This window comes from Mesoplodon densirostris, chromosome 1 (assembly GCF_025265405.1).
Source record: "Mesoplodon densirostris isolate mMesDen1 chromosome 1, mMesDen1 primary haplotype, whole genome shotgun sequence".
Classification (NCBI taxonomy): Eukaryota; Metazoa; Chordata; class Mammalia; order Artiodactyla; family Ziphiidae; genus Mesoplodon; species Mesoplodon densirostris.
Genome location: NC_082661.1, coordinates 189,956,647 through 189,978,900, shown reverse-complemented (window position 1 = coordinate 189,978,900; position 22,254 = coordinate 189,956,647). Strand labels below are relative to the sequence as shown.

Genomic DNA, 22,254 nt, shown 5'->3' with positions numbered 1-22,254 from the left:
TTAAGTGTGAAAACATTCTCATAATGACATGTTTTTAATGTTTAACATTTAAAATGTAAGCCTTGTGTAAGTGGAAAAGAGAAGAAAAATAGGTTAAGAAAATAAAAAGAAGGGTAGAAAAGCAGGAAAATATTAGAGTCTAAGGCATAGGATCATGGCCTGTAGTGTATTGTTAAAAAGGGGCTTTTGCTTAACCACTAGATTCACTGAAGCTAATTTTTAAATGATCATCACCTTTGCCTTGTATTTGATTGAGGAAGACATTAGGGAGATTCTCACTGGATCAAATTGTCTTTAAAAGTGGACCTTTTGGAATTATTAGCTCAAAAATTTCTTATTAGTTAGGATTGTCCAAAAGTGTTGATAAACTAAGTATCTCTAAAAGAGCAGGGTCACATAACATTTACCCAAGATATTTTTTGCTTTTTTACTTCTTTAAATAACTCATTTAAAAAAAGCTTAGTAAGCTTATAACTAATTATAACAAGTTCTTAGAATAATACATTGTTATTTTTCTACATAATCTAACAGATACAAATATTTTTCATTGAGACAAGCTTTATGATCTGTCTGTGAAGAGATTTAAAGGGAATAAAGGTAAAACAATATTGTCCAACTTTATTCCCTTATGGTAGAATTATATAACTTTTTAAACATTTTATTATAAGAAATCTCAAACATAGAAAAGAAAGTAGAAAAAGCAGTGGTGTAATGAACCCTCACGAGCTAGTCATTAGCTACAACAATTAACAATATTTGGAAAATATTTCATCTATCCTGTCCACATACTCAGCAACTTTTTTTTTTTGGAGTATTTTGAAGCAAATTCCAGATATTATATTATTTCACTTATAAATGCCTTAATTATTTGTAGAATTTTCTTGTTCATTTAAAGCTATTTATTGATAAGTCCCTTCTATTCTTACTGGCAGTGAGTGGTTCCAGTGAATCAGAACAAGATATAGTAAAATCTATAATAAAATGAAAGAACATAGATAAAATAAAATCATCTATGTCAAGTATGTAGCACAGTAATAAGACAGAGTAGGTTCTTTCCCTTCCATTCTGTAAGTACTTTAAATTTTAAAAATCCACAAAAATTCTTTAATACCATAAAATATCTAATCAGTGCTCAAAATTTCATTAATTTTCTTAAAATTTCTTTTTATAGTTTGAATTAGGATCCACATGAAGACTAGAGTTCGCAATTGGTTGATATGTCTTTTAAGATTCCTAATCTACGAGCTCTTCTTCATCTCTGTTTTTTGTTTAAACCTTGCCATTTATCTGTTAAAGAAAATAGGTTGTTTGTCCCTTAGAATTTTCCACATAGTGTACTTTAATATGTTCCTTTGTGTCCTGTATTTTGTATAAACTCACAGCAGAGCTAGAGCTTGATCAGAATCGGGTTGATTTTTTGGCAGGACTACTTCATAAGAGGTTTGTATATTTCTGTCCAGAGACACTGAAATGTCTGGTGTTCTTTCTTTTTGTGATATTAGCAATCATTGGTAGTCATTGTCTAGATTTGTGCTTTATTCTTTATCATTTATTATAGATGTTTAAAATTCATTGACTGTGAAAAGGAATTTTCTATACTTAGAAATATAAATGTAGGCAGCTTTTCTTTGATATGAACTGTATGTATTCCTTGGTTTCCCAGAAATGCTTACATATTGACCCAGACAAAAGGCCCTTCTGTGCTGAGCTCCTGCACCATGATTTCTTTCATATGGATGGATTTTCTGAGAGGTATATTACTGTGTTTTCTAGGTCATACCAACCTAGAGTTAAAGTAAGACCCTCATAACAGTATATAACAGTAGCAAACAGTATTTCTCTTATTACTCTACCCACCTACTATTACAGGAGCTCAAATATTTACCATCCTACTTCCATTCACCCTTAGCAATAATGCATTCCTAAGAGTGGTCCCCTGCATTCAGTAAATTAGGGCTCTTGGCTTTCACGAAGCAGTCCCTTCATGCTTTCTTTCTGTCTCCCCCTGGTGACATCTACCACTCAGGTCACTGATTTCTGTGTTGCTACCAGCTGTGTGATGACATCATCTTGGGTGCTGATGCATTTGCAATGGTGCCATCTCCTGTTGCTGCTGAACTCATACCACACCCAGTCCTATGACACTGCTGATGTGCTGGAGACCTTCATGTGCCAAACCTGTAGGTGCCAGAGCGGCTGACATGGTCTCCTGTGCTGTTCCAGCTGCTGGCATCAGTGCAGCTGACAAAACAGAAAGTAGTGAGATGAGTGGCAATGACATTGCTTTATATTTTTGCAAATCTATTTACTATCTAGCTGAATAAAAGATAGCTGGGTTCTCATATTTGTTTCTGCATTCGATTAGTTGTGATATGTTGTTTTGGTTGAAATAAGTGGAGAAACTCTGGCCTTATACAAATATGTAGTTGGAAAATGAAAGAGTATTTTAATAGGTCTTTTAGATTACTGTGGGTATTCTTCTTTGATTCTATACCAAAACTGACAGTGGTAGTTTCTTTAACGTTGCTTGCATTGTGGAATCTGAAACCATACCAATGAACTTCTTATCCCGTTACATTAAAATCCACTTGTCTAACTTGCACTTTGAATTGACATTTTACCCATGCGTGCTTTTCTAGCATGATGCATTAGTCATTTGGAAAATATTGTTTTGCTAAGTTATGCAGAGCTTTAAAATGTTGACATTTCATTATACAATATCAAAAAGTCATATTCTCTCTCATCAGAAAAGTCTTTAGTATTAGGAATCTGCTAAGTTCATGGTAGTGGAGACAAGTTGAATAGAATTCTAATTTTGCATAAAAAATTGAATTTTATCATTGATGCAAATATTATCAGTTGTTTTCCTTGAAGTAACAATCTCCTTTGTTCATTTTTTAAAAGAAAATATCTGCTGAATACCCCAAGTCTGAATAATAATAATAATTTTTTTTCTGTCAGTCTTTCAAGTAATAATGTTGTCCCATGAAAAAAGTGGCTAGTTTAGCTTGTATCTCAACCAGTTACACAAGTGCTTTTCTTCAGACAACCATTGCACTTTGATTTGTAGCAGAGGTACTTTATGCATATTCCTATTTTGTCACAAAGAATGTGGAAAAAGATATGTTCAGGGGTTTCGATTTAATTAAATAAATATATATATTTTTTACTGCTCCATCAGGGACATTCTTAAACAAAACTGCCCCCCACCCCTTTTAACCTGAGAATGTGTGGCTAGGAAGGATACAATAACTGCTAGTAAAGTTTGGTGCCACTGCTTCAATTCTTGGTAAGGCACCTGCAATTTTACCCCCCACTGCTTTTTATACCATCAGTGCAAATGTCAACATGGTGAAAAAGAAGTCGCCTTCGTAATAGGATAAGAGCTTTGACCTCGTGAACCTCCTGAAATGTTCTCAGGGATTCCCAGTTCTGCAGACTACCTCATTTCTTGTTTTGAATAACACAGTTGAGTTTAATACTCAATTTTTAAAGATAAATATCTTGAAAACCATTTTTTTTCTAGATTTATCTGTCTCATACAATCTTATTTTATTGACAAATGTATTTTTATGTAGGTTTTCTCAGGCACTGCAGTTAAAAGTACAGAAAGATGCCAGAAACATTTCTTTATCTAAAAAACCCCAAAACAGAAAGAAGGAAAAGGAAAAAGATGATTCCTTGGGTGAAGAGAGAAAAACACTTGTGGTACAGGTAAATTTCCATGTTTTAATGTGTATTAAGTTTTAAATTTAATATATCCTTAAATTTGGGGGGTGGAGGGCAGGAAATAATGAAGATCTTAAAAGTTTCCTGAGTGGCTAACAAGTTAACTTTTAGCTTACTTGTAAAAATATATCTTTCCTGTAGACATTACCTGTTTAAAAAAAATCTTAGCATATCATGTACTGAATGCCAGTCTGTGCAATAGGGCTTGTCAGGAGATCACACTCATCCAAGAGCATTTAGACACACGTGTGCACACCCACATGCAAACACATGGACACAAACCCATGCACACACCACTTTTTTGCCTTAAATGATAGGAAAGAAAAATATAATTTTTAGAATTTTATATAAAGCAGAGCATCTAAAAATTGAGATTTGGGTACTCAATTTATTTGAAGTTTACTTTTCTTGGTAATTTATCCAGAATCTGTTCTTGGTAAGATAATTCAAATCTACCACCAACCCACTCCCATTTTCTCAAGTGAACCCAAAGAAGAAAGAGTCCTCAATTCTGTGCTCCCTGACTCTAAATATATGAGAACAAAAGCAAGCATGTTTGAGTCCTCTTCCATTGTTTTCCACTGAAATATAAATGTGATATGTGTGTATATCATTAAATCTGATATCTCTATATATATAGAGATATATATATAGATAGATAGATAGATAGATAGATAGATATCTCAGAGCTAATGTGAGTTTCATTTTCATTTAAAATAGATATCTCACTGAGAATCCCGGGTTTAATTATAATTCCATAGGTAGAATAAGAAAAACTGGAGCACAAGAAGGTGATATCTCGGACTTCCCTGTCAGTCTAGTGGTTAAGACTTCCAATGCAGGGGGCCCTGGTTTGATCTCTGGTCAGGGAACTAAGATCTCACATGCTGCACAGCGCAGCCAAAAATTTTTTTTAAAAAGGGTGATATCTCTGGAATTCTGCTTTCGTTGATAAAGTACTTTATAGGAAAAGGTGATTTTTCATTCTCCTCAGATCATTAATGTTATTAACATTTTTGTAACAGGATACAAATGCTGATCCCAAAATTAAGGATTCTAAAGCATTTAAAATAAAAGGATCAAAAATGGATGGAGAAAAAGTTGAAAAAGTCAGTCGAGCTTCAAATGCCAGCTGTCTCAATGACAATGGGATGAGCCACATCAAAACAGTGCCTTCAACAAGCCTCCGAGATTGCAGCAATGGCAGCGTGGGCCACACAAGAAATCCAGGCATGTCAATTCCTCCACTTACGTACAACCTTCCTGCAGTGGCTCCCATTTCATACAGGTATGAAAATAAGAACAAAATGTTGTTTAAGGAAAGGACATCTTTACAAATTGCAAATATTTATCAATTCAGCCACATGTATTATTACTCTCAGGTTTCTGAATCCTATTCATTCTTGTCAGGTTACTGTTTCAAAAGACTTCTTGGCTAATGTGATAAAAATGATTAGCATTTGATAAAAAAATATACCTGAGTCCTAAGAAAATAAGGTTGTATTATTTAAGGTGAAGGAATCTATAGCTATTTAGTCTAAGAACACAAAAGGAGTTTGTCATTATAAAAGAGATAATTGGTTTTGAGCGTCTGCTGCTTCATGGCATGGCTGTGGGCATGTAATTGTACAAAGGAGCTCCTGTTGGAAATTTCGCAGAAAGGAAGGTAATTTATTGGCATTGAAGGCTGGGTGGGAGGCATATGAGGGTAGTGGTAAAGGACAGAGTGTTTCACCGGATCTGTGAGCATCGTATGTTTAAGAATAGGCATTAAATTCTGATTAAACTGCATGTCACTTGGTGCTGGGTCTTTTGATTTTGTGCTTGAAAAAAATAATTACTGCTGGGTCTAACGCAAATTTTTTTGTTGCTTTTGTTACAGAGTGGATGAGAAAACCAAGAAGTATTGTATTCCATTTGCTAAACCAAATAAACATTCTCCAGCAGGAGTTTATAATATTAATGTGACCACATCGGTAAGTGAACTGTTTCAGAGGCAGAAGAGCAAACATTAGTCATTTCTAGACTTTTATTAACAGGAAATATGATAGTGAAGAACTGAGAGTTTTATTGAGAGACGTGTCATAAAGTGGAAAGTTAATTATGTATATATCAGCCCAGCGTGTCAAAATCATAAATGTGAGAGACAAGTTTAAGTTTCATAAGTCTGGAAATTTAAATATAAGATGTTATTATTATATAGAATGGATAAACAACAAGATCCTACTGTGTAGCACAGGGAACTATATTCAATATCCTGAGATAATGGGAAAGAATATAAAAAAGATATATATATGTATAACTGAATCACCTTGCTGTGCAGCAGAAATTAACCCAATATTGTAAATCAACTATACTTCAATAAAAAAAAGATGTTATTGTTAAAATGACATCTGTTTTCATTTCTTCAGTAATGGTACATTTTCTTAACCTAATGCTTGGTGATCAGTTCTGATGAGAAGATAAGTTGTCTTATCTCACCCACACCAGGTTTCTGGTGGAAATATTCTATTTATTCATTTAATAAATATTGATTATCTATTATGTTTAAGTCACTGAAGAAGAATAAGTCAGTCTTTCTCTTCAGGAATCTCATGGTTTAGTAGAGAATCAACACATTAAAACAGTGTCAGATTGCAGTAGTAGAAGCATGTCAAGATTCAGAGGTCTTCTGAAGGTTCAGAGGAGCATTATTATGCTGACCACAGCTGCCAGAATGCTTCTTTTTAAAGTTAAGTTGAATCATCATCGTTCTTCCACTCAAAACCCTCCATTGGCTTCTCATCTCTGAGTAAAGACCAAAATGCTTTTAGGGCCTATTAGTCCCTGAGTGACTCACTCCCTCATCCCTCTATCCCACTCCTGGCTACTCTCTTTTTTTTTTTTTTTTTTTTTTTTGCGGCCCGCGGGCCTCTCACTGTTGTGGCCTCTTCCATTGCGGAGCACAGGCTCCGGACGTGCAGGCTCAGCGGCCATGGCTCACGGGCCCAGCTGCTCCGCGGCATGTGGGATCTTCCCGGACCGGGGCACGAACCCGTGTCCCCTGCATCGTCAGGCGGACTCTCAACCACTGCCCCACCAGGGAAGCCCTACTCTCATTTTTGATCACTCCATTACAACCACATTGATTTCCTTGTTATTCCTGGAACATGGCAAGATATACTCCCACATATGGGTTTTTGCACTTGCTATTTCCTCTGTTTTAGAACACTCTTTCTCCAGATAATCCAAAGAATTTGCTTTTTCTCCTCCTTGGCTTACATGAAACCTTATTGTGAGGTCTTCCCAAATATTTTAACTCATTTTGTCTCCTATTATTCTCTCCCCTCCCTTTGCTTAATTGTTTTTTTCCGTTGCCTTACCTGACATCCTCTAGTCTCTTATTTATATATGGTCTGTCTCTCCCTCACCCTGCCCACCACCCCGAATGTAAACTTCCAAGGAAGGATTTGTGCTTTGTTTGTTTTCCCCACTGCTCTGCCCCACACCTAGAACAGTGTCTAACGCATTGAAGCTGCTTAAGAAATGTGGTGAATAGATTTTTCTGCCAGGGAAGGGGAGGTATGGATGTATTCCCCAAAGAGGATTTTTCTCACAAATTTCCCTTCTCTACCTCTCCCATTATCCTCAGAGCTGAAAAATATAGCCTTCTTTTCATCTCTCATGATTGCAATTGTTTTTCTTTTAACTATCCTTAGCCTATAATTTCTGTACCCATAATACTTTCCTTTTTGATATATCCTACTCATTTATTTGTGGAGATTTTTGTGTTTTACATTCCTGGTCTGCTTTGGAAGATTATTTTGATCAGCAATTCTTTTCAAAGTAGCTGGCTCAATACCATTTTGCTGGAATTGATATTAGCCTTCTTTCAGGCATTGCATAATCAATGCTGGCTGATAATCTTAGATCTCATTTCTGTTTATCCTTCTTTGGAATAGGCAATCAAGAAAGGAGGTAAAGATTAGTAGGGAGAAGACCCACTGGAGTCTTTTCTTTTTTTTTTTTTTTAAATCATAAAGGTTTATTACCCAAGAGAGCAAACGTTAGGTTTTAAACCAAGACAAAAAAAGCATGTCCAAATACTTAACTACATAGCCCAGAAAACATGATCAATAACAAACTGAGAAAATGCTAAAGCAGAATCCCTATTAATTTTTTTTTAATTTTTTTTATTAGTTTCTGCTTTATAACAAAGTGAATCAGTCATACATATACATCTGTTCCCACATCCCTTCCCTCATGCATCTCCCTCCCTCTCACCCTCCCCATCCCACCCCTCCAGGCGGTCACAAAGCACCGAGCTGATCTCCCTGTGCTCTGCAGCTGCTTCCCACTATCTATCTACCTTACGTTTGGTAGTGTATATATGTCCATGCCTCTCTTTCGCTTTGTCACAGCTTACCCTTCCCCCTCCCCATATCCTCAAGTCCATTCTCAAGTAGGTCTGTGTCTTTATTCCCGTTTTACCCCTAGGTTCTTCATGACATTTTTTTTTTAAATTCCGTATATATGTGTTAGCATACGGTATTTGTCTTTCTCTTTCTGACTTACTTCACTCTGTATGACAGACTCTAGGTCTATCCACCTCATTACAAATAGCTCAGTTTCGTTTCTTTTTATGGCTGAGTAATATTCCATTGTATATATGTGCCACATCTTCTTTATCCATTCATCCGATGATGGACACTTAGGTTGTTTCCATCTCCGGGCTATTGTGAATAGAGCTGCAATGAACATTTTGGTACATGTCTCTTTTTGAATTATGGTTTTCTCAGGGTATATGCCCAGTCCCACTGGAGTCTTTTCTTAATGAAAATTAACCCAGGCAGAACTAAGGCTAAACTTTCTTCAACTTCTAGGTTGAACATCAATAGCCTTCTCCCATGCTTTATGCCCTGATTCTGAGATGTGAATACATATATTATTATAAACATCTCTTATGTATTTTATGTGTCACTTTAAAAAAAATTTATTTATTTTTGGCTGCATTGGGTCTTCATTGCTATGTGTGGGCTTCTCATCGCGGTGGCTCCTCTTGTTGCGGAGCATGGGCTCTAGGCGCGTGGGCTTCAGTAGCTGTGGCTTTCAGGCTCTAGAACGCAGGATCAGTAGCTGTGGCGCACAGGCTTAGTTGCTCCGCAGCATGTGGGATCTTCCCAGACCAGGGCTCGAACCCGTGTCCCCTGCATTGGCAGCCAGATTCTTAACAACTGTACCACCAGGGAAGTCCATGTGTTATGTTTTGAGTATGTAAATCTAGTAGTTTGGACTCATTATTTTATTTTATTGTTTTATACTTGCAGATAGTTTTTTTTAAACTAATTATTTTATTTTACAGCTGACTTGAACCTTGAGCCTTAGCACTCATTCTATTAAAAGGGCAAATAGAGGGGGCTTCCCTGGTGGCAAGGTGGTTGAGAATCCACCTGCCAATGCAGGGGACACGGGTTCGAGCCCTGGTCCAGGAAGATCCCACATGCCATGGAGTAACTAAGCCCTTGTGCCACACTGCTGAGCCTGTGCTCTACAGCCCGTGAGCCACAACTACTGAACCCTTGTGCCACAACTGCTGAAGCCCACTTGCCTAGAGCCCGTGCTCCGCATCAAGAGAAGCCACTGCAATGAGAAGCCCACGCACTGCAACGAAGAGTAGCCCCCGCTCTCTGCAACTAGAGAAAGCCCATGTGCAGCAACGAAGACCCAACGCAGCCATAAATAAATAAATAAATAAATAAATAAATAAATAAATTTATTTTAAAAAAAGAGAGAGCAAATAGAAACAGCCAAAAGAAAGACACTCAAAAGCTCACTACAGGACTTCTGAAGACTTTCTGGGAGGCAGAGTAGCATAATTCACAGAACATTAAACTCGAGGTATCTGGAATCTCAGTGGCTTAACACTGTATTATACTCTGTGTGTATATTTCAGTATACATACATATATCTGGATATACATGGACATACATAGGATTTCGTTATCTATATGTGGTTTCTTTCCTTTTAGTAAATCATATAATCTCTCTATGTGTCCTCTGTTTTGAAAATGTGGAAAAGAATGTAGAGTTTCTATGATTCTCAAATGAAACAGATTGGGAAAATGTCAAATTCATAAAGGTGCAGAATTGAAGTGCTGCTGTGCTGTTCTTCTCTTTATTATTTTTCCAGACTTTATCAAATATGAAGTAATAGTGCTTAGAAAGATGAGGTATATGATTGAAGTTATAATTTTATACTTAATAAACTGTATTTCTAGGAAAATAGTATTTGCTCACAGTGAGGAGTAAGACAAGGACAGATGTAAAAAAATGAGTCACGAGATTATTATTGGGAAAAGCGAAAAATGTGCTGGGAGATGTGACATACATGACAAGATGAGCTATTCAGAATTCATGTGGCAACAGCAACTATGCTGAAAAGCCCAGCAAGTGTCATAAGACCTGACCTTGCTGGCCTGAAAGACCAGGACACTGATGCCCATCTATTAACCTTGTACTGCTTGCCAGGACTTACATTGAAGTTTGGTGGAGGGAGAAGGAGAAACTCATAGCAACCAACCAATCTGCTTGTTAGTAATTTTAATAGATTTAAAGAGGAAGAGGTTTGAAATAACTAGATGAAATTGTTTTGTATGTTATTAGTGGTTTTTTTGTTTGTTTGTTTTTGGGGTTTTTGGGGGGGTTTTTTGGTTTTTTTTACATCTTTATTGGAGTATAATTGCTTTACAATGGTGTGTTAGTTTCTGCTTTATTACAAAGTGAATCAGTTATACATATACATATGTTCCCATATCTCTTCCCTCTTGCGTCTCCCTCCCTCCCACCCTCCCTATCCCACCCCTCTAGGTGGTCACAAAGCACCGAGCTGATCTCCCTGTGCTATGTGGCTGCTTTCCACTAGCTATCTATTTTACGTTTGGTAGTGTATATATGTCCATGCCACTCTCTCACTTTGTCACAGCTTACCCTTCCCCCTCCCAATATCCTCAAGTCCGTTCTCTAGTAGGTCTGTGTCTTTATTCCTGTCTTACCCCTAGGTTCTTCATGACATTTTTTCCCCCCCTAGATTCCATATATATGTGTTAGCATATGGTATTTGTCTTTCTCTTTCTGACTTACTTCACACTGTATGACAGACTCTAGGTCCATCCACCTCACTACAAGTAACTCAATTTTGTTTCTTTTTATTAGTGGTCTTCAAATTTTGTCTTATTCTAGCTTTTCAATTCTGTAAATTTTAGGATATGAACACAGTGATTATGAAAGGGGGCAAGCTTACCTGGAAGCTAATTCATTTGTGTTAAACATTCTGATGATATTAGGTTGCTAGTGAAAGGAGTCTACTTCAGGCAAATAAGAAAAGAAGGGAATACTCAAAGAGAGATGTCCGTTTGCCTGAACTCAACTATAATCATCTCCCTGAACTAAACGCCTTGGAAGGCATCGGTATGTTTGTAACGCTTTTACTTTTTCAGCCCTTTTGTTTACATTATTTAAAATGTATGTTAAATAAACTAATAGAATATTAAAAATTTATAGTAACTTTACATATTTAAGTATGTGAAAATGTACAGACTTATGTACAATAAGTACATACCAAGGGACAGATACTGAATGTGAAGAACTAACAAAAACGTCTGATTTTCTCACTGTGTTTATGGTTATTTTTATCTAGCTCGAAATTCCAGGCTAATAAAGAAGGAGAACAAAAATCTTTCAGAATCTCGACTTCCTTCTCTGGTCGCTATTGACTTGCACACCTTCAATACTGCATTACCTCAGGTATAGAAATACTCTCTGTAGGACGCATGGAACTCGGGTCTCTCTCATATTTCCTTTTAAAGTGTCCTATGGAGAGTTTGCTCTTAAGAATTGGGCAGGTTTATTAGTGGGATCTATAAAATTTTGCTTGTTAAATTTTGTTTTATGGTTCATTGCATTAAGTACCCTTATTACATATATATTTACATAAACATTTCCCAGCTTACAGTGATCAATTTTTTATAGATTAAAAAATTGTGTGTGTGTGTGTGTGCGTGTGTGTAGCCTAGCTATGGCTTTAATATAACTATAGGCTTTATGGTAGTTTATGATATTTCACTGCATTAATACCAAAGTTATTACCTTTCAAAGAGTGAAACTCTGAAATAGTTTTTATTATCTTAAAATGTATTCTCCATTTGACACTTTTCCCCGGGACAATCCATTCCATCCAATGTAAAGATTTTCTATTCCATATAGTCTTTTGCTATAATTCCTCTTATCTCTTCAGAGTATTTACGTTTCTGCTACTTTTATATCAACAACAGTCATATCACTAAGAAAACTGGCAACCTTTTAAATCTCCTAAGCCATCCATAACTAACTACAAACTTGAGATATGAATCATTGAACTTTCCCTTTACTTCTTCAAACAGATTTTCACCTTTGCTTGTTGCTAGGCAACTCTTGTTTTGGAATTCTCCATCCTCATTGTTTAAGGATTTCCATTTCATACACAGCCCCTGTATGTAGCCTCCTTCTCTATGCCGATGCTTTTTCCTACTGTTACTCTTTAAATTATTTTGTAGAGCTCTGCAAACAAGGGGAATGACATTGTCGAGGATAACAAATTGCAGAGGCAGTTACCCAGTGATTCTGAAAAAAACATTTACAGACTGCTGCTGCTTTTGCCTTATCTCTTGCCAGCCGTTTCGGGAGCAACATCATCAAAGCTAAACAAATTCCTGTTGTGTGAAGATGAATCACTGCCACAGATTTTACATTTAGGGACTACAGAGTCTCAGGAAATTCCTGTATACTTCTAAACTTAAATATGGATTTTAAAGCTGCAGAATTTTCCACTTGCTCTTTGTGAGCACACTATTGTCCAAATCACTTTTCAGGGTTGACATAGCTCAATCTAGTTTCATGCAATGGAAGAAAGGCTTTGGCTGCCTTCCCACTTCTTCAATATTTTTATTTCTTGTTCAGAACTAATCCTTTTATATTTATAAACAGGTTCTGCATTTTTACTCTCAGTTTATTTGTTAAATTTCCATTTGCATTTAAAATAAAGAAGAAAGTAGGTGTAGGGAAAAATACAAATTAACACCAAAGTAACATGAGCTTATGTCTGGAAAATCTGAGTGGAAAGAGAACAGGAGACTGAAAGGAAAAGGCCTGCTGGCAGAGGCTGTGACCTGCCTTGCAGTCTTACTTTATGGTATTCATCTCTACACTGAACTACATTTTGTTTCTGTACATAACACAAACATTTTCACATTTATGAAACTCTATTATGTACCTCTGGAACAATCTGTAAGATAGATTTTGTAAGTAAAATATTATTTAATCCGTGGAATCTGTCTCCACTCCCTCACCCCCTACATGCTTACATGTCTTATGTACTTATATACATAGCTTCAGATTTTTTCCTCTAAGCACTGTTTTCTTCATCCCACAAATTTCAAAATAATGTATTTTCATTATCATTCCATTCAAACATTAAAACATTTTTCCTTGTAATTTCTTCTTTAACCCAGTAATTATTTAGAAATGTGTTGTTTAATAGTTAGATATTTGGACGTTCCTTAGATATTTTATTATTAATTTGTAATTTAATTCCATATGGTCAGAGGATATACTCTGTATGATTTTGATTTTTTTAGATTCACTGAGATGTGTTTTATGGCCCAGCATGTGGTCTATCTTGGTGAATGAACCTTGTTCTCTTGAAAATAATGTATATTCTTTAGTTGTTGGATATAGTATTCTATAAATGTGAAATCCAATTAAGGTTGATAGTGTTGTTTAGACATTCTATATCCTTGATGATTTTTTTGTTTAGTTCCGTCAGTTCCTGAAAGAGTGCTGTCAAAATCTTTTACTATGATTGTGGAATTGTCTATTTTTCTCTTACATCTGTCTGTTTTTGCTTCATGTATTTTAAATCTGTCTTATTAGGTAATACACATTTATACTTGCTTTGTCTTCCTGATACATTGTCCCTTTTATCATTATGAAATGTCTCTTTCTCTCATGGTGCTCTGTGCCTTGAAGTCTATTTTATCTGAGATTAAAGTAGTCACTCCAGCCTACTTCCACTTATTCGTTTCCATAGTATATCTTTCTACTTTCATTTACTTTCAACCTATCTGGTTTTGTATTTAAAGTGTTTCTTTTGCCAACAGCATACAAATTAGGGTCTTCCCTTGGTAGTTATTCTCTCAATTCTGATTCTTTTAATTGGAATGTCTGTTTGTTTTCTATTTCTGCTAACAAATTACTACCAATTTAAAACAATCTCCATTTATTATAGGTTCCATAGGTCAGAAGTCCAGGCACAGCTGCTGCTTTCCTTAAGAGTCTCATGGGCTGAAACCAAGATGTCAGCAGGGCTGCATTTCTTTCTGGAGGCTCGCGCGGGTATCCATTTCCAGGCTCATTCAAGTTATTGGCAGCATCTAGTTCCATGTGGTTGTGGGACTGAGGTCCCTGTTTCCCTGCTGGCTGGCTCCTGGGAGTTGTTCTCGTTCTCAGCTTCTTGAGGCCACTCACATTCCTTGGCTCATGGCCTAATTCCATGATCCTCAAAGCCAGCAACAGTGGTTGAACCTTTCTTACTCCTTGACTCTCTCTTACGTCCCCTTCTGCCTCATCTTTCTGACATTCTTACCATTTTAAGGGCACATATGATTTCTTGGGTCCACCAGGATAATCTCCCTATCTTAGGGTCAGCTGATTAATAGCATTAATTCCATGTGCAAAGTCCCTTCACAGCAATAGCTAAATTAGTTTGATTGACTAGCCAGAACAGGAATCTTAGTGAAATATCTTTAGAATCCTGCCTACCACTAAATATTTAGGCCATTAACATTAATGTGATTATTGATATGTTTGAATCTAGCTCTATCTTTTTATTAGTTGTTTTTTGTTCCTCTGTTTTCCCTTTGCAGCCTTCTTTTGTATTTGAATATTTTTAGTATTGGCTTTTTGGAGATACCTCTTTGCATTATTTTTTAGTGACTTCTCTAGGGATTACAGTATACATACCTAATCTTTCATAGTCTACTTAGAGTAAATATTGTACCACTTATAAAATGTAGAAACCTTGCAAATGTATTTCCGTTCCTCCCACCTGAACTTTATGTTACAGTCTGCATTTGTATTTTGTTCACATACATTGAAAACCTCACTATACTATGTTATACTTTTTGCTTTCAATAGTCATAAGTATTTTATGGGAAGAAAGTAGTTTTCTATGTTTACCTAGCTACTTACTGTTTCTGTTGTTTTTCGTTCTTAAAGATTACAGTATTATTTTCCTTCAATCTGAAAGACCTCCTTTAGTGTTTCTTGCAGAGCAGGTTGGATGGTGACAAACTCTTTTAGTTTTCTTTCATTTGGGAATGACATTATTTTGCCTTCTTTCCTGAAATATATTTTCACTGGATATAGAATTTGAGTTGGTAGTTTTAAAAAATTTCTTTTTCTCTCAGGACTATAAAGGTATTATTTCTCTGTCTTCTGATCTCTACGATTTCTGGTGGGAAATTCTCAGGTATTTGAATTGTTACCCTGTAAGTAATGTTTCATTTTTCTCTAGCTGCTTTCAAGATCTAATCTTTACCTTTCGTGTTTATTAGTTTGAATATGATATGTCTAGGCATAGTTTTCTCTGAGTGGATCCTTTTGGAGTTTGCTAAGCTTCTTGAATCTGTAAATTTATCTCTATTACCAAATTTGGGAAGTTTTTGGTCACTATTTCTTCAAACATATTTTTCCTGCCTAATTTCTTTCTCTTCTCCTTCTGAAGTTCTAATGAATGACATATATGTTAGACCTTTCGGTAGGTATTTTCTCACAGGTTCCTGAGACTGTTCACTTTCTTCAATCTTTTTTCTCTCTATTTTTCAGACTGAGTAATTTCTATTGATCTTTCCTCAAGTTCTTTGACTACTTTGTCACTTCCATTCTGCTATCAATTTTAAAATTTCAGATAATGTATTTTTTAGTTCTAAAATATCCACTTAGTTCTTTTTTAGAAATTCTATTTCTCTACTAAGAATTCCTGTCCCTTCATTCATTTCAAGTATGTATAAATTTCCAGCATCTGGGCCACCTCAGGATTGCCTTTACCTTTTGACTGCCTTTTCCCTTGAGAATGAATCACACTTTCCTGGATCTTTTTATGTCCACTAATTTGGAATTGTATCTCAGATATTGTAAACATTGTATTGTATAGTCTCTGGGTCTTGTTATAATCTTCAGGAGAATGTTGAAATTTTTATTTTAGTAAGCAGTCACCCAAGTTTTGTTTACACTGTAAATTCTGCCTTACCTTCTGTGAGAGGTGGTTTAAATCTCAGTTCTCTAAGTCTTTGTCATCCTAGTTTGCATCTATCCTGCACTTGTGTAGTTCAGGGCTTAGTTGGAGACTTGTACAAGTGATTATAATCTCATTCACTTCTCTAAATTGAATTTAGACAATTGCTATGCTGTTGGGAGCTATCCCATGCATGCATACCTCAGGAACTGGACTGAGACTTCTGTGGGTTTATACATAGAATTAGAGGGTCCCCTTCTCTAGTTCTCTTCCCTCCGGAGTCCCCCCCCAATACTTTTTGCCCTGCAGGGACCCCTTTTTCTGGTTTCTCTGACTATAAAGATGGGGTTCCTTTCAGACTTTCAGCTTCTTGCACTTCTTTACGACTCTGAGACTAGGACTTGCCCTTTGGGCAAAGTCACAGAAGTGAAAAACAAACAAAATTGGAAACCTACCCCCTTGTGAAGGGATACATCTCCAAGTTTTGACTCTTTTCCTTAATCTTCAGTTGTTTTTCTATTTTTTCTAAAGGGTTTTGTTTTGTTTGTTCATTTATTTTGGTGATAGGTAGACATGGGTTATAGTGGGTTTACATTGCCCTGGCACATCAGAAGTATCTTTTAACGTATGTATCAACAAAGAGGTCAAAGAATAAGATGAAACCCTTACTTCATCTTCTTCTGTGTAAGCAACTTGAGCTATGACTAGTTCTCAAATTCTAATCATCTGATATTTGACCAAGAATTGGGATTTTGAGGAAGTAGGACTTTTACAATTACTGAGACTCTATAATGCTCAATTATTAACTTGTAGGTATCAGGATCTCCCCTGTCAGATGATTCAGAGGCCGATTTGCCACGAGTGGAACACCAGCACTGACTGTCATTTTGGTTCTGAGCTGGGTAGGTCTGATTTCTCACCCTTGAAGCTGTGTAACCTTTCATGGGAAATATTTTGTAGTTTGCTGAAGCAATAAACTCTACAGCTGAAACATTCTCCAATGATTGACTCTATGAGAACTCTTTTTTTGTTTGTTTGTTTCTTTGTTTGTTTTTTTGCAGTACGTGGGCCTCTCACTGTTGTGGCCTCTCCCGTTGTGGAGCACAGGCTCCGGACGCGCAGGCTCAGCGGCCATGGCTCACGGGCCCAGCCACTCCACGGCATGTGGGATCCTCCCGGACCGGGGCACGAACCTGTGTCCCCTGCATTGGCAGGCGGACTCTCAACCACTGCGCCACCAGGGAAGCCCCTATGAGAACTCCTGATAGACAAAGAGTTGTACTACTTAAAAAAAGGGAGTAGCTTTTGTCTCTGTGATGAAATCCCTTTTCATAGCGCTTGAATCTCTTGCTTTTAAACTAATCTTCTGTATTTTATTGGATACAGTAATGTGAAATTAGGGTGACAAGTGCTCCAGAGGATGTATACTTATCTCCCGTATCAGTCATTTGCCCTTTGGGTTTGTAAAGCAAGAAAGAGTAAATGATTGCTTGGTAATCTTTTTCCTAATAAAGAGGGATCAGCACCATATCAAGTGATTGCCTTCCTTTTAAATATAACTTTTTAGTACTGAAAAACCAAAACCAAAAAAAAAAAAGAGAAAAAATCAGACCTTTTTGGGTGATAATTTGCTATGTGAGCTCACCCAAGTCATTCAAAAATAAAATCCTGCATTCTTATAACTGTGTTGTTGGAATTAACCTGTTAACCTCCACAAAACATTTTGAATGTCTGTGACATCAAATGTGAATTTACTGTGATGTGCACAAATCTTAAGTTTTAATTTCTCATTTTTACAGGTCCCTTCCAAGGGCCTAGTAGAAGTCATTGCAATGCATTTGCTATACATACTGCATAAACTGCAAGCTCTATAAAACTTATATCTATTTTGTCAAAATTAGTCATTATTTACACAAAAGGAGATGTTGTGCTACACATGGTAGTTTTGGTGGATAATTATCCTGAAGACTGTCTTTAAAATCTTGTTTTTTATACATATGGTCTAAGGTTTTCTTAGACCATGTAATACCTACCAATACTGTCAATATATACAATATGAGAAAGCAAGTGGGGTAGAAATCAATTTCTAGAAAGAATATATGTAAACTATTTGGTGGTATATATCCCCCTTTGCTTTTATTTATTTGTTTTTTTGTGGTACGCGGGCCTCTCACTGTTGTGGCCTCTCCCGTTGTGGAGCACAGGCTCCGGACGCGCAGGCTCAGCGGCCATGGCTCACGGGCCCAGCCACTCCACGGCATGTGGGATCTTCCTGGACTGGGGCACGAACCCGTGTCCCCTGCATTGGCAAGCGGACTCTCAACCACTGCGCCACCAGGGAAGCACCCCCCCTTTGCTTTTATATGCTGCCCTAGTACTTGAGATGACATCCTTGTGCAACAAAAGTGCTGATATCCTAGAAGCAGAGATTTGTGGTTTTGAGCCTTGACTTCTGAACTGACTACATTTTCTGAGAAAGGCCTTGCAGCAGAAGAAAAGACAAAGACATCCATGTGTTTCAAAGGAAAATTGAACAACTGTCCCTTCCCAACTGTTATCCCATCACTTTTCAAGTCCACTGATGGTATTTCAAGATGTATCCAATGAAAGAATAGTGATAGGGTTCTTGTGACATGAATGTGTATTTAATATTAGTAGATCATGTATTTAAAGTGAGTAAAAAAAAAGGGGAGAAAGAGAGAAGCATTTAAAAGGTCATGTTATCTATGCATTGAATCTTGTGTGTTATTTCTATAAATGTGTGCATTTATTTGGGAGTGGGTTTGGTGGCGGTAGGTGATAAAAACTAGGATCAGTTGAAGAAAATGAAAAAAAACCTAGGATCAGTAGGAGAAAATGTTTCCTTTACCCTAACTTAACTATAAAACACATTTAAAAATCTTGCTTGTTTCTAGGCTTTAAGGAGAAATGTAACTGCTCTCTATGGATAGATGTATATCTTTGGTTTCTGTGATTATTGTTGATGTCAGATCAGTGTTATTGTGGGAATCTGGCCTCTCTGCTGATCTTCTAAGAACCACACTAAAGCAAACGTTGCAAAGAAACCTTTTATTTCTAATGACCTAGTATGACTCTGGCATTGGATAGTCCTCTGTTTTATAAGATTCTGGTGCTAATGTTCTTGTGTGTAGGAACGTGATTGGAACAAGAGTGGTGAAAGAGAATTTTGTACGTTTTACTTGGAGCTGTGTACTGTGCTTCTCGTTAAAAAAAAAGAGGTAGACATACAAAATTTGGGGATGGAAGCTGGGTTACCAATTGACTAGGGCTGATTACTCTTTTCTGGGCCAGTTGCTATGGAACTCCCCAGCCTGAGACGTTTTGGGGAGGGAATATCCACTGTTAGGACTTCACTTTTGTCCCACTGATAGTTTGAAGGTGATATCAGACAGAACCTAGAAATGTTTCTGTCTCCTTGGGTCCTCCAAGGCCTCCCCCAAAGCTTTTCACAAGATGCAAAATCATTTACCTACAGCCCACGAATCTTTTCTAATGCACTCGTCCACAACTTTTAGGTGGGAGAGTGAAACCAACTGGACTGCAGGTTTTGGTTTCTGGGTTGTAAGTCGTGCTCTGCATTCATTATCTTAGAGGATGGTTGTTAAGGGGACCAGAACTTGTGTGGACTTTTTTTTTTTTTTGCCTTAACCAATGAGCAATATGTTGTTTTTCTAAAAGGCACTGGCTAGAACTTAGCCCAAACATTTAACTAGCACTTTTCTCTATTACTCTAAAGAGCTTAATATTGAAATTCTGACCTTAAACACTTGGGCTTTCAAAAGAGTAGGACATTCCAGAGGCAAAATAAGGGGCTCCAATGTAGAGTCTATAGGTGGTTCAACTGAAATTTGGTCTTGGTTTTGAAGCTCTATCTTTAAACTCTGACCAGGTGTTTGACTAGATTGGTGTGGCTAACATGCTGAACAAAATTAGTGTATAAGTATTTGTAGGCTTCACATTAAAATATTATTATTTTATTGTTACTCTGAAAAATATTGTCAACAGACTCTAGCATGGAAAGCAGATAATACTTAAAAGCCAAGTGTTTCTCTAGCTTATTTCAATGTTATTTTTATTTAAAGATCAGTGTGAAAATATCACCCCAGTGTCTGAGGGTCCAAGGTCAATTACCTTCTCATTTGCTTTTGGTATTTTTTGTTTATGAAAACATTTTGTGAACTTTAGAATTAAAGAACTAAAAGTTATTCACTATAAGTCCAACTTGAGACTTGAGGATCATATCTGGTTAGAACCGTGGCAGAACTTGAAAAAGAAGATTTTGCAAACTGGGGCCATAGACACTGAACCAAAATAATCCCTTTTTTCAGTTTAAGATTACTTTGTCTCACCTACAAGGATATGATTAAGCCACTTACTAATAGAAAATATGTGTATGTACTGGTGGGGGGAAGTGGGCTTGCTGTGTATATGTATGTTTTAAAATTAATAAATATTATATCTTACTGAGCTCCATACATGGTTTTTACTTGAATTTATTTAAGAGACCATGAATAATGTATACAACACAATACAGTTTTAACAAATAAGTTTGAAATAATCTGTTAATTCTCTTTTTGAAATTTTGTATATAGGGGTGGTAAATTAATTTTCTTGTACAGCCAATGATACAAGCAACCTGGTCCTAAAGTAGCATGTCTTGTAAAGATGACTTGGTAAAAGTTGTGACAGACTTACGCTTAGAACCTGGTTCTCCTGATTGAGAATCCTTGCTTGGTTAGAATAGCTGACTTCCTATAGAAATGGGGACACAGAAGATGTGTTTTCTTATGTGGCTCTCTCATTATTGGTTCCTTTATTTTAGTTGTGCTACAATATAAGGCTGGATCTGTACTAAATTATGAGTCAGACTAGACGGAAAAATGTGCTTCACTTGTTTTCTAAATACTCTATGTAACCGAACCACTGGCAGGAATTAGAAGCACCAGCATCACTGCTTGTAAGGTTTTAAGGCTAGTCCTAGAGAATTGGACTAAATGGATTTTCCTCTATTGTTTTGTGTTGTGTTTTAGAATTAGAAATGGGTCCTTAACACTCCTCTATGTGAATGAAAAAGTATGTTCTCACATTGCTTTTTAAAGGGTCTTATTTTCTCTCTTTATAGCTTCAGACATGAAGTAACTTGAAAATGTAATTACCATAAAGCTTATCTATTTCTTAACATGTATTTCCGAGAAGTGCCTTCCCACAAATCACTCATCATCACTTGTAAGTAACTTGTGATTTAGAGCTTTGTGTTTGTAGATGTTTGTGGATATCTGATATCGACTCTATTATATGCTGAGAAACAGAAAACAAAACAAAAACCCATCCACCAAATGTCATTTTCCTTTGCTTTCAGTGAAATTTTATTTCCCCCCGTTGCGTAGCCTTATTTAATCTCTACTTGTTGTACTTTGGCATGCCAGATCATCTCCTGTAGAAGTGAGGAAGGTTCTAGCAAAATTTTGAAAACTGTATTGTTGGTTAATGTGAATTAAATGAGTCGGGCTTTCCTGGTGGTGCAGTGGTTAAGAATCCGCCTGCCAATGCAGGGGACATGGGTTCGAGCCCTGGTCTGGGAAGATCCCACATGCCATGGAGCAACGAAGCCCGTGAGCCACAACTACTGAGCCTGCGTGCCGCAGCTACTGAAGCCCACGCACCTAGAGCCCGTGCTCCGCAACAAGAGAAGCCACCGCACGCAATAAGAAGCCCGCGCACCGAAGAGTAGCCCCTGCTTGCTGCAACTGGAGAAAGCCCGCGTGCAGCAGCAAAGACCCAACACAGCCAAAGATAAATTTAAAAAAATTAAATTAAATTAAAAAAAAAGAGTCAGGGAAATGAAACCAAAATATTTCAATTCAGCATGTCTTCCTGTCCCTACACTAGGGTAGTCTCTCTTATCAGTCAAGAGAACAGGTTTTTAATGTCAGTTTATCTCCATTTAGCTATCTCCATGCCTCTAGTTCTGGAAAGCGATCTCCATTAACATTGCCACTAGAATTTAAAACAATCCTTCCATCCCACAGCAATGTTCCCATTGGTTATTTCCCTCCTGAACGTGCATTTAATCTTCTTCCTTAGATCATCACTCCTTTTGCTTACATGTATACCTACCTGTCTGTCTCCTCCACTGTATATTTTTTAAGTAGAAAAGCTGTTTATTAAATTGCTCCTAGACCCTCCAGAAGAGTCAGG

At 36.8% G+C, this 22,254-nt stretch overlaps 1 protein-coding gene across 1 annotated transcript in view; it reads left to right on the top strand.

The window, feature by feature from the left end:
• The window catches only part of CDKL2 (cyclin dependent kinase like 2), a 31,055-nt gene extending 14,141 nt beyond the window's left edge, over positions 1-16,914 (top strand). Inside the window, exons 6-12 of the mRNA XM_060092854.1 lie at positions 1,664-1,752; positions 3,579-3,714; positions 4,755-5,017; positions 5,612-5,705; positions 11,051-11,174; positions 11,404-11,510; positions 16,849-16,914. Coding sequence (XP_059948837.1) covers positions 1,664-1,752; positions 3,579-3,714; positions 4,755-5,017; positions 5,612-5,705; positions 11,051-11,174; positions 11,404-11,510; positions 16,849-16,914 — 879 coding nt within the window. The remainder of the gene's footprint in view (positions 1-1,663; positions 1,753-3,578; positions 3,715-4,754; positions 5,018-5,611; positions 5,706-11,050; positions 11,175-11,403; positions 11,511-16,848) is intronic.
• Positions 16,915-22,254: the final 5,340 nt, after the last annotated feature.